This window comes from Diaporthe batatas, assembly GCF_019321695.1.
Source record: "Diaporthe batatas strain CRI 302-4 chromosome Unknown Contig00018, whole genome shotgun sequence".
Lineage (NCBI taxonomy): Eukaryota > Fungi > Ascomycota > Sordariomycetes > Diaporthales > Diaporthaceae > Diaporthe > Diaporthe batatas.
This window is the reverse complement of record NW_025408565.1, coordinates 418,484-430,146: the sequence shown is the minus strand read 5'-3', so window position 1 is coordinate 430,146 and position 11,663 is coordinate 418,484. Positions and strand designations below refer to the sequence as shown.

The 11,663-nt window shown below is 16.8% G+C and overlaps 1 protein-coding gene across 1 annotated transcript; it reads left to right on the top strand.

Annotated features, from left to right (window-relative positions):
* Positions 1 to 10,498: 10,498 nt before the first annotated feature.
* On the top strand, positions 10,499 to 11,154 carry KVR01_012212 (uncharacterized protein; the record flags this gene model as incomplete). The annotated part of the gene is made up of 3 exons (XM_044791990.1): positions 10,499 to 10,902; positions 10,977 to 11,046; positions 11,101 to 11,154. 3 exons carry the CDS (start codon positions 10,499 to 10,501, stop codon positions 11,152 to 11,154), a joined length of 528 nt encoding a protein of 175 aa, XP_044638790.1.
* Positions 11,155 to 11,663: the final 509 nt, after the last annotated feature.

The following is an 11,663-nucleotide window of genomic DNA, read 5'->3' as shown; positions in this document are numbered from 1 at the left end:
TTTATAATAAGTTTTATTTAATTTAATTAAATTAAATAATTTATTTAATAAATAATTTAATTTAAAAATTAATAACTTTAAGGTAAATAAACTCCTTTTAAAGAATATATATATATTTAAATAAAGTTTATATTAATAAAAAAATTAAGTTTATTTATAAATATTTTATATAATCTTTTATTTATATAATTAATAAAAGTTATAAATAATATTTTATATAATAGTTAATAATAAAATAATATAAATATAAAAGATTTATAAATATAAGAGTAAATAAAATAATTTTTATTAATATAAACTTTATATTAAAGTTAATTTAAACCTTTAATATTAAGTATATTTTAGAATTTTAATTATATTTAAATAGTAGATTTAAAAGGTAGATATTTTAAAAGATTAATATTACTTTAATTATTAACTTAATTATTAATAAATATTATTATTTTTAATTATTTATAATAATAATAAATATATATTATAAAATAATTATTAGGTATTAATAGATATATAATTATAATAAAATTTCTAATATTTAATATAAGAAAATAACCTTTAAAGATAAAGTATTTATTTTAATATTTTTATTTTTATTTTAAAAAACTATTAAAGTTAATAATTAAAATTATATATAGAAAGTCATAAGATTTAAAGTTATTATTTATAGATAAAGTACTTTATATTATTAAATATATAGTATTTAATAGAATTTTATTTAACTCTTTTTTAATAAAAGTTAAGAAAATAGAGAATATTTTATATAGTTATTCCTTTTAACTCCTTTTAGTATTTATATTTATATTATCCTTTAAAGAATAAAAACTTATTAATAATAATAATAAAACTATTAGAATAATTAGAATTATTTAAATAGTTATAATATTAATAATATATATATATTATATAAAGAGAGTATTAATTAAATAAAGTATTATAAAGTAGAGATTAATAAGATTTAGTTAAGACTTTTTTACTTTAATTAATTATAAAACTTATTTACCTTTATTATATTCCTCTATAAAATTAATTAATATATTTATAATAAGTAAGTTAATATAATTAAAAATATACTTTATAATAATAAAAATTATATTAAAAGGTTTTAATGAAAGTATTAAAATAATATTATTATTTATTATAAATATTTAATAAAATAAATTTAAATTATTTAACTTTATATTAATTATATAATTTAAAAATTAAGTTATTATTTAAAATAAATCTTATATTTATAATTAAATATAAACCTTTTATAAAATATTATTTAAAAGTTAAAGTAATTAAAGTATATATTATTAAAAACTTATAAAAGGTTTATTAAACTTATAATAATATTTTAAATATTACTTATTTTTATAGCTATTAAATCTAATAATAACCTTTAATTTTATATAAATTTTAAAAGTTTAATATTATTATTAAAAGGATTATAGTCTAATTTTATTAATAAATAAAATATTAAATTAATTTAATTAAATTAATATTTTTATAAAAATTAATATTTATTAGACTTTTATAAAATATATTTTATAGAGAAATTAATTATATAATAACTTTTATATAAAATAATAATTATTTAAATATAAAGTTATATTATTTAATTTATTTAATAGTTTATTTATTTTTAATAATATATTAATAATATACTTTAAAATACTTTAATTAATTTATTATATATATATTAATAATATTATTATTAATTTTAAAATAAAGAATAAATAAATTTAATATATTATTATTATATTTAAGTATTTATATAAAGTAAATTTATAAATAAACTTAAAAATATAAGTTTTATATTTAAAGTTTTATATTTTTAAGTTATATTATAAAAGTTAATAATATTTCTATAAACTTTAAGAAAATTAAAGCTATTTATAATTAATAAATATTTATAATATTAAAAGTATAAAATCCTTTTTTAATTTTATAAATTTTATTAAAAGTTTATTTCTATATATAGTAAAATTATTAAACCCTTAATATAACTTATATATAAAAATAAAAGATTTTAATAAACTTTAAAATATTAAACTTTTAATTACTTTAAAAATATATAATTAATACTTTAATATTATTATATTTTATATTTAAACTTTTATATATTTAAAAATAAATATTTTTAATAATATTATAATTAATATTCTCTTTTAATAATATAATAATAATAAGTAGTATTTAATTAAATATTTTTTTAAAATAATATTAAATGTTTAAATAAATTATTTAATTTATAATAAGGAGCTTTTAGTTATAATATATTTCTTAAAGTTTTAAAAGTTAAAATTAATTAATTTCTAATTTACTTTATTTTAAATTATTATTAATTATTATATTTTAAAGTTTTATAATATAAAATAATTATTAAACTTTTAATAAGTTAAATAAATAGGTTTTTAATTTATTTTAATTTTTAATTATTATATTATTTAAATACTTAAAATATATTAATTAATATATTATTTTAATATTTTAAAATTTAAAATTTAAAAAATAATTAAATATTTATTAAATTATTTAAGTTTTCTATAAAGTTAATAAAAATATTAAATTAAAAGTATATAATATTTTTATTTTTAGATTAATAATTAAATAAACTTTATTTTATTTAATATTAAAATATATACTTAAGCTTAAAGTTAATATTTATAAATATAGGAAACTTTATTAATAATAATATAATTTAAAATAACTTTAATTATTTATTAATAGTTATACTTTTATTTTCTTTAAATAATTTAAACTTAAATTATTAAATACTTTATTATATATTAATTATAATTACTTAACTTTTAAATATTATTATAATTTAATAAGATAAAATATAAATAGTTAAAAGTTTATTAATAATTAATATATTATTTTTATAATAAGTTAATAATCTTAAATTATAATAAACTTTATATTAAAATTATTAATAATATTTATTTTTATATTATAATTATATATTTAGAATAAAATAAAACTATTAAATTAATATAATATAAATATTAATAGCTTAATTTATAAATAAATATTATATAATTTATAAGTAATTATTTATATTAATCCTTTAAATATTTTTATAATAAAATATTAAGTTTATTTAAACTACTATTTATACTCTATTAATTATAATAATATTTAATAATTAATTTTAAAATATATTAAAAATAAAATTAATTTAAATAATCTATTAATAATAATAAACTATTTATTTAAAACTATATAATATATCCTTTATATAAATATTAATATTATAATATAAATAGTTTATTTTTATTATAAAAGCTTTTATATATTTAACTTTTAAATTTATTATTTTTAATTATAATTTTTAATTTATTTTATTTTTATTAATAAACTTTATTATATTATAAATATTTAATAAAAGTTATTTATTATAAGCTACTTCTAATTTTAGGGTAGGTTAAAACCTCTTTTAATAAATTAATTAATATTTATATATATTTATAAACTATTATTAAAATAATTAGTTAGAATAATATTAATTTTAAACTTTATTTAAACTTATTTATTATATAACTTTTAATAAGTTTTTATTTTTAAAGTTTAAATAAAGTTTACTTTTAATCTTTTTTAATTAAAATATTAAATATAATAATAAAATATTAGTTTTATATAAAAATAACTATTATAAAATAAAGTTTAATATATAATTTATATTTTATAAAGTTATATTAATAAGGTTTAAGTTATAATATAATAAGTTTAAAAGTATATAATAAAATAAATAAATTAATATTATTATAAATTTAATTTTAATATTAATAACTATATTTTTATTATTAAAAGATATAAATAATTAATTATTTATATAATAAACTTAAATACCTTTTACTTAATAATTCTATTATATTATAAATAATAATCCTTATTATTCCTTTAAACTTAAAGTTTTTAATTTAATATAATTATAAAATATTTATATTTAATTAATTATAATTTAATTTATAAAACTTCCTTTAAAATAGCTTTCTTTTAATTTAAGGTAAAATTATTAATAAAAAAATAAAAGTAAATAAAATTTTAATATTTAAAATCTTATATAAAATATTATTTTATTAAGTTTATTAAAAGTTAAAATTTAAATTTAAAATAATACTTAATTAATAACTTTAAATATATACTAATTATATTAAAGGTATATTATAATACTTACTTTAATAATATTAAACCCTTATATTAATTATAAAATAACTATATATTTAATTATAAAAAAGTTTTAAATTATAATAATAATAATAAACTAATATAACTTAATTAATAATAATAATATATTAAATAAAAATATAAAATAAATATATTCTTAATTAAAGTACTTATAATAAATAAAATATTATTTTATAATATATAATATAAAAAAGTAAATAATATTATTAATTATAATATACTTTATAATTAAAATAATTATAACTTTAATATTAAAAATATTAAAAATAATATTATAATAAAATAATAATAAAATATAAATTACCTTATAGAATAAAAGGTTAATTATAAAACATTTATTTAAAGTATTAATTATTTTAATTATTATATAATATAAAAACTATTATAACTTAAAATTTTAAAGCCTTTAATATAATAATAAATCTTAAAAGTTATCTCTATAAAGGTTTAAAAGTATTATTTAAATAGTTATTAATAAAATTATAAATTTAACTTTAATTAATAATATAATTAATTACCTCTTTAAAAGGGATTATTAAAGCTATAAACTAAATATTTATAAAACTAATTAATAAATTTATATACTTTATTTATTTTATTAATTTAAATAACCTTTATACCTTTTATAATATAAAATTATAGCTTTATTACCTCCTTTATACTATTTTTAAGTAATTTTAGTTTTAAATTAATAATTCTTTATAGATAATTTAAACTTTTTTTATTATAAGTTATAAGGACTGTTTTAATAATAAGCTTAATTTTTAAAAAAGTTAAAGTAATAAAAGAAGAAACTTTTATAACCTTTAATTTAAAATAATATTTACTTTTTTTTATTTCTTATTATATAAATTTCTTACTTTATATATATTTTAGAATATATATAATTATATAAATAGGTTTTTAAAACTTATAAGAGTTATTTTTTTAAAGTAAAAAAGCTTTTAAAAAGGGGTATTAATAAGAATTAAATTAAAAGCCTTTAAATTATAATAGTAGTACTTTACCCTTATAGTTACTATATTTATTTACTTTAATTATATATTACTACCTAGATTAATATTAGTTAGCTAGTTAATTAGAAGGTTTAGTTATTTATATAAAGAATTAAAGGAAGTAGTTTTAATTAATTAATAGCTTTAAAAGAGGAAGTTTTAACTTGAATTAGAAGTATCTCTACTATATATATATATTAAAAGGGTAAAGTCGTTAAAAATTTAAACTTATATCTTTAAATTTTTAATTAATAAAAGTTTAGGAAATATATAAATAAAATTATTAAATTTATAAAAATTTAAGTTATATTTCAATATTATTTTCTTAGTAAACTAAATATTTAATATTTTTTAATATAAATTCTTAAGGTTTTATTATTTTTTAATTTTTAAAAAGTTATAAGATTTAGGATAATTCTAAAAGAATAGTATAGAATATATTTTAATATAATTATAAATAGATTATATACTTTTATAAAATACTACTAACTCTATAGTAGAATGTATAAGTTTGATATATAAGAATATATTTCTAATATACCTTTAACTGTTATAGAAATGCTGCTTCTTGTATTAGGTTGGCGGGCAGAAAATGCTAGCTGGAAGGACAGAATGTCCAAGGTGGGCCGGGCCGACTTTGGACTTTGGTTCGGATCAACTTCCCGAACTTTCTAAAAAAGTTAATATTGAAGTGATGCACCTCCTGGAGTCCTGGGCCCATTGCCCAACCAAAGTGGGGGCAAGGTTGTGTTGTGGAATCCGGCCAGCCTCGGCCCAAGTTTTAGAGTACGCCGCTCATCTGAATAGGACGTAAGAACACCTAGATAAGCATGATTGAATCGTAGACCTTGGTCAGTACCACAGACTTAGCCTTTTTTCTTCCATTCCATGCAGCCGCCCACAGACATTCCTGGAATCTTCTTCACTCCGAGGAATAGCCGCCCAATCTGTGGACACGCTCGCGGCCTTAGTCAGGGACATCGGTCCGCTAGAAGCTTAAAATTGAAACAAATGGCGTTTGTCGTGTTTGGGTTGTTTTGCGGCAGGCCGGTCGGAATCATCTACGGAACGGACTATGTTTCTGTGTGAAGTGGCCCGGAAGGGTTTATTAGTTAGCTGGTAAGCCGCTGTAGCGGGTGTGCAGAACGGCTAGAATCGATGACTGAAAATCAACGAGTTTGACAAAACAGAGTTTGTGCTTGAGGGTGGCAAGAAACTCCCAAAACCCTTCCCAACTAGATGGGAATACACTTGCAGAACACAACCGACGACACGATGGAGGAGAGTCGTCAGTTCGGGCCTGGACCAAGATATCAGCCTCTGAAAACACAGGACCACCAGTGCGCTGTCTCGGAAAAACGAGAGTTAGCCCCCCCCCTACAAAATACCCCCTATTCCTCAGCTAAACCAAAACTTCACTAATAAAGCGGAAAACCCAACATTTTCAACAAAATACTATACCTAACACTATTTACACCCTAAAAGAGGAAAAAAAGAGATTAATAATAGTAAGCTATTATTTATTAAGCTATAAACTTTAATAATTAAAGTTTTATTTATACTCTAATTTATTCTTATTAAATAAATAACTATAAACTAAGTTTTAAATTAATTATATTATAATTTAAAAATACTATTAAAAGGTTACTACTATTTATATAATTACCCTAAATATACTATTATTATTATTATTAAATATAGTTAAATTAAAATAATAAACTTTAAAGGTTTATTAACTTACTTTTATAATAAATTTATAAAGCTTAATTAATATATAAGTTATATAAACTAAAAGTTAAAAATCTTTTACTTAATAAGTTAAATTTATACCTTAATAAAATATAATACTTTTTATTAAATAGTTTTAAATTAATATTATTATAAAAATAATAAATAATACTTTTAAAACTTATATATAAAGTAATAAATAAATATATATACTAACCTATTAATATAATAAAAGCTTTATAACTACTACCTTTAATAAATATATTAACTAAACTATATAATAGAAATATTTATTTTTATTAATAAACCTAGTTTTAATAAGTAAAATAGTATAAAAGAATAAATTAGGTATTTATTAAATATATTTTATAAATTAAAAGTTTTCTTAAATAAAGAACTTACCTTTATATTTTCTTTATAATTATATTTAATAATTTACTTATTATTATAATATATAAGGGTTATATAATAAAAATACTTTTATAGTAGCTAATAGAGAATATTTTACTAAAAATAAACTTATATTTAAACTTAAAGTTAATCTTTATAATAAATAATACTTTATAATATTATAATGTAAAAATAATTAAAGTAATAAATATAAAAGTATAAAATATAAATATTTATTTTTATACTTTTAATTTTAATTTTATTAAAGTATATTTTAATAATTTAAAATATTATTTATATTATTAATATTAATATAAATTATTAAATTATAATTTAAATAAGGATTTTATTTAATTTTATTCTTTTATACTTAAAAATTAAATTTAAAATTAAAGCTATTTAAGAATATTTTTATTATATATAAGTATTAAAAAAGTATAAAATAAAGTAAATATAATAATATTAATTAAAAGTTATAAGGACTAAAATTAATAAAGTTTTAGTTAAGTATAGTTATATAAATAAAAAGTATTATTTATAAGTTAAATAGTTAAATTAATAGTTAAAGTTAAAGTAAATAAATTAATTATAGATAAATTTACCTAATTAATTAATTACTTAATATTAAATACTTAATTTATTTTATTTATTTAAAACAACTAACTTTTCTTTTTTAACTATTTCCTATTATTAACTATATTTTTATATACCTAATTACTACTTCCTTATTTAAAAGTCCTTTAAAACTTATTATATAACTTTTTTATTTTATTAGATATAAAAACTACTTTAATAGACTTTTAATTTTTTATTAAATAATTAATTTAATTATAAGGCTTAATATTAGATAAAGTTAATTAATTAATTAGGTAACCTTTATAGACTTTATAAAGTATATACTTTTAATATTTATTTAATAATTTATTAAATAGTTATTTAATAACTTTTATTATAATAATAAATTCTTTTATTATTATTATTATTAAATAAATTAGTAAAGTTTTTTTTTTTAAATATAATTTAATTAGTATTTTAATTAGTAAGATAGTTTTTAGATTATATTTATTAAATTAAATATCCTTCTTTTATAGAGTTTATAAAGGTTAAGCCTTTTATATTTTATAATTTTATAAATTATTTAAGTTAAACTTTTTTAATAAATCCTTAAAGTATTTTTAAAATACTTTTATAATAAATTTTAATATAAAACTATTTTATTTCTTTTTATTTATAATAGTAATAATAAAAGAATAATTAGTAGTTTTTATTTTTATAATAAGTTTTTAAATATTATTATTATTATTATTAATAGTAGTAAGATTTTATTAAACTTATAAAAGAAGCTAATAGTAATAATAGTAATAATAGCTTTATTAAAACTATTTAATTATATTTAACTTTAAATAAATTAATATTAAATAATAAATTAATAATTATATTAATATTATTCTTTTTACTTTTATTTTTACTACTTTTTTAAAAGAGATAAGGCTAACTTTATTATTATTAGGCTTTTCTTTATTAGGTTTTATTTAAACTATTTAGTAATTAAAAAAACTTTTAATAAATATTTAATTATAATATTATTTATTATAATTATATTAAATTAATTCCTTAAATCTTTATTAAATAAATTAATATATATATTATTTTATTTAATAAAATACTATTATTATAAAAACTTCCTTATTTTAATAATAATAATTAGCCTTATAATAATTATTTAAAAATATAATTATATTTTTATTAATTATTTATATTTTTTATATAAGATTTATTTTTATTTTTATTTTAACCCTTTATTTAATAGTTATTAATATAAATTAAAAGTTTTAAAATTTAAATTTTTATTAGATATATTTAAGTTTACTATTTATTTAATTATTAATAAACTATTTTTAAAAAGCTATTTATTAAATAGTTAGTAATAATTAAAAGACTTTAATTAATAGATATTTAATTAAATAATTATTTTATAATATAAGTATTTATAACTTTTATATTAATAATATAACTTTATAATTATATAAGAATTAAAAAGAAGGGTTTTAGAATTTAAAAAGTGTATTTATAATATTATTATAATTAAGTATTTTAATCCTTTTATTAATATTTTTTATAATTTTTAATTATAAAGTTAAAACTTTTAATTTATAAATTAATTAACTTTAATAAAAATATTTCTTAACTTAATAATTATATTTAAATAGTTTTTATATTTTTTTAATTAAATTTTTAAATAAATTAATATAATTTAATAAAAGGCTTTAAATTTTAACCCTTATCCTCCTCCCTTAATATAATAGTTTATTTTTAAATTATATAATAAAAGTAGTATTAACTTTTAGGTTATAGATTTTAATAAATAAAATTAAGGTTAATTTATTTAAATATATTTATATTAAAAGGTTAATTAAATAACTTTTAAAATATTTAATATTATTATTATTATTATTTATTAAAACCTTACTTTATTAATAAAGGGTCTTTATTATTAGTACTTTTAAAGCCTTCTTTTCTTTATTATTAAATATATTTTCTTTATTATTAACTTTAATAGTATTTTTATATTTTTAAACTATTTAATTTATTATAATAGTTTTATTTTAAATAGTCTTTAAGGGTATTTATAAATACTTTTAAGTAATTTATTAAACCTTAATTACTTTAATAGTTAGCTTTTAAATATATAATTATTTAAATAGTATAATATTTTATTAATAAATTATATAATTTAACTTTTAAATAAATCTTATATAATAAATATTAAATAGTTTAAACTTAATAGATTAATTAAAATATATTATTTATAGTATTAACTAAGCTAATATTACTTTATATTAGAGTAAATAAATTATATATACCTTTATAAATTAAGCTTAAATTAATTATATAAAATTAATATAGTATTATTTTTTTTTAATTAAGTAATAAAAATAATTTATTATTAGTATTAATAAGGTTAATATAGATATTTTAGTAAGAATGTTAGGTTTTCTACTCTATTAGTAAAGTTTTAGTTTAGCTAAGGAATAGGGGGTATTTTGTAGGGGGGGGGCTAACTCTCATTTTTCCGAGACAGCGACTCTGCAGCTCTCCCGGAGGCCAGCAAGACGACATACCCTTGGCTGAAAGCATTCACAGGTCGTCGCAATTATTGGAAGACAGTCTCGGCCACGCTCACTTTGTTTTGGATTGCTACCACTGCCGCGCTCATGTGGAAACTCCAGCGACCAAGACACCCCCTGGATGTGTCAGGCTACATCTGTGCACCAAACGGCGCAATACCAGAGGTCGCGCGAGACAGAGGCTGCGAGTTTGATGGCCTCTCATTCCACTGGTTCCCGAAAGAGCATACAGAGGACAAGGACAACGTCGCTATCCTCCGCGAGTTTGAGGACCATGGTCCATGGCTTCGATACCTGGACAAGGAAGGCAAATACCCAATACCCGCAGACAACCTTGTTCTTACGTCCGCATATCTCACCAGAAGGGAACACATTATCCACTGCAAATATGCCCTGCGTCAGACTCACCTGTGGGTCACCAAAGGTTGGGACGTGCCGTTTAACTACAATCATACGCTGCATTGCACAGCGTATCTGGTGGACACCATAATGTGCGTGACGGCGATTCTTCGTTGCAGAATCTGGTGGTTTACATGTCCGCACACTGACATATAGAAATGGACAGGGAGAATCCGCCCGCGGACTTGTATGACATCACCACACATGTCACCCCGTTCCCTGAATATGCCCCAATTGTAAGTACCAAGGTGGCAACAACTAACACGCGCAAATGTACTGACCAGTATCAGGTACACCCGTATTACCCCTGTGAAGAGGAGGGAATCACATGTCTCTCATGGTGACAAAGTCCAAGACAGGGGATGAGCATGCTACGTTTGCTCAATACCGATTGCCACATGACCAAGAGGCTGTAACTTTGCGTGCAATATTTTGCTGATAGTTCGATCGATGTCACCATATTCCCCATCGATGGTCAACTGTGTATTGTCGCGATTGACCAGTGCCAGTGCCTTGTCGGACCTGACATTTTGCCATAATCAAAACCTTTGCAAAACGATTGTTTGTCTCCTAGGAATACAAGAGAGAACAACATTTTTACAAGCAAGGCGCAATTCCTCAGGCAGGTCTCATCCATAAAAGTTCACCTAGCTACGGAATCCCCCCTAGGCGCACGCTGGTTACTCTGAGGTATACTTGTCATCGGTATAGCAGTTTGAAAATACTTGAGCATGACCTCTTAGTAGGTCCACGAGGTTGACCATACGTAGTCCTCTCCTCGCAGCTTGCGCAAGATCTTGGAAAGATCACTTAAAAGAAAAAGCACGACTTATTTAGACAGGATTCCTCACTG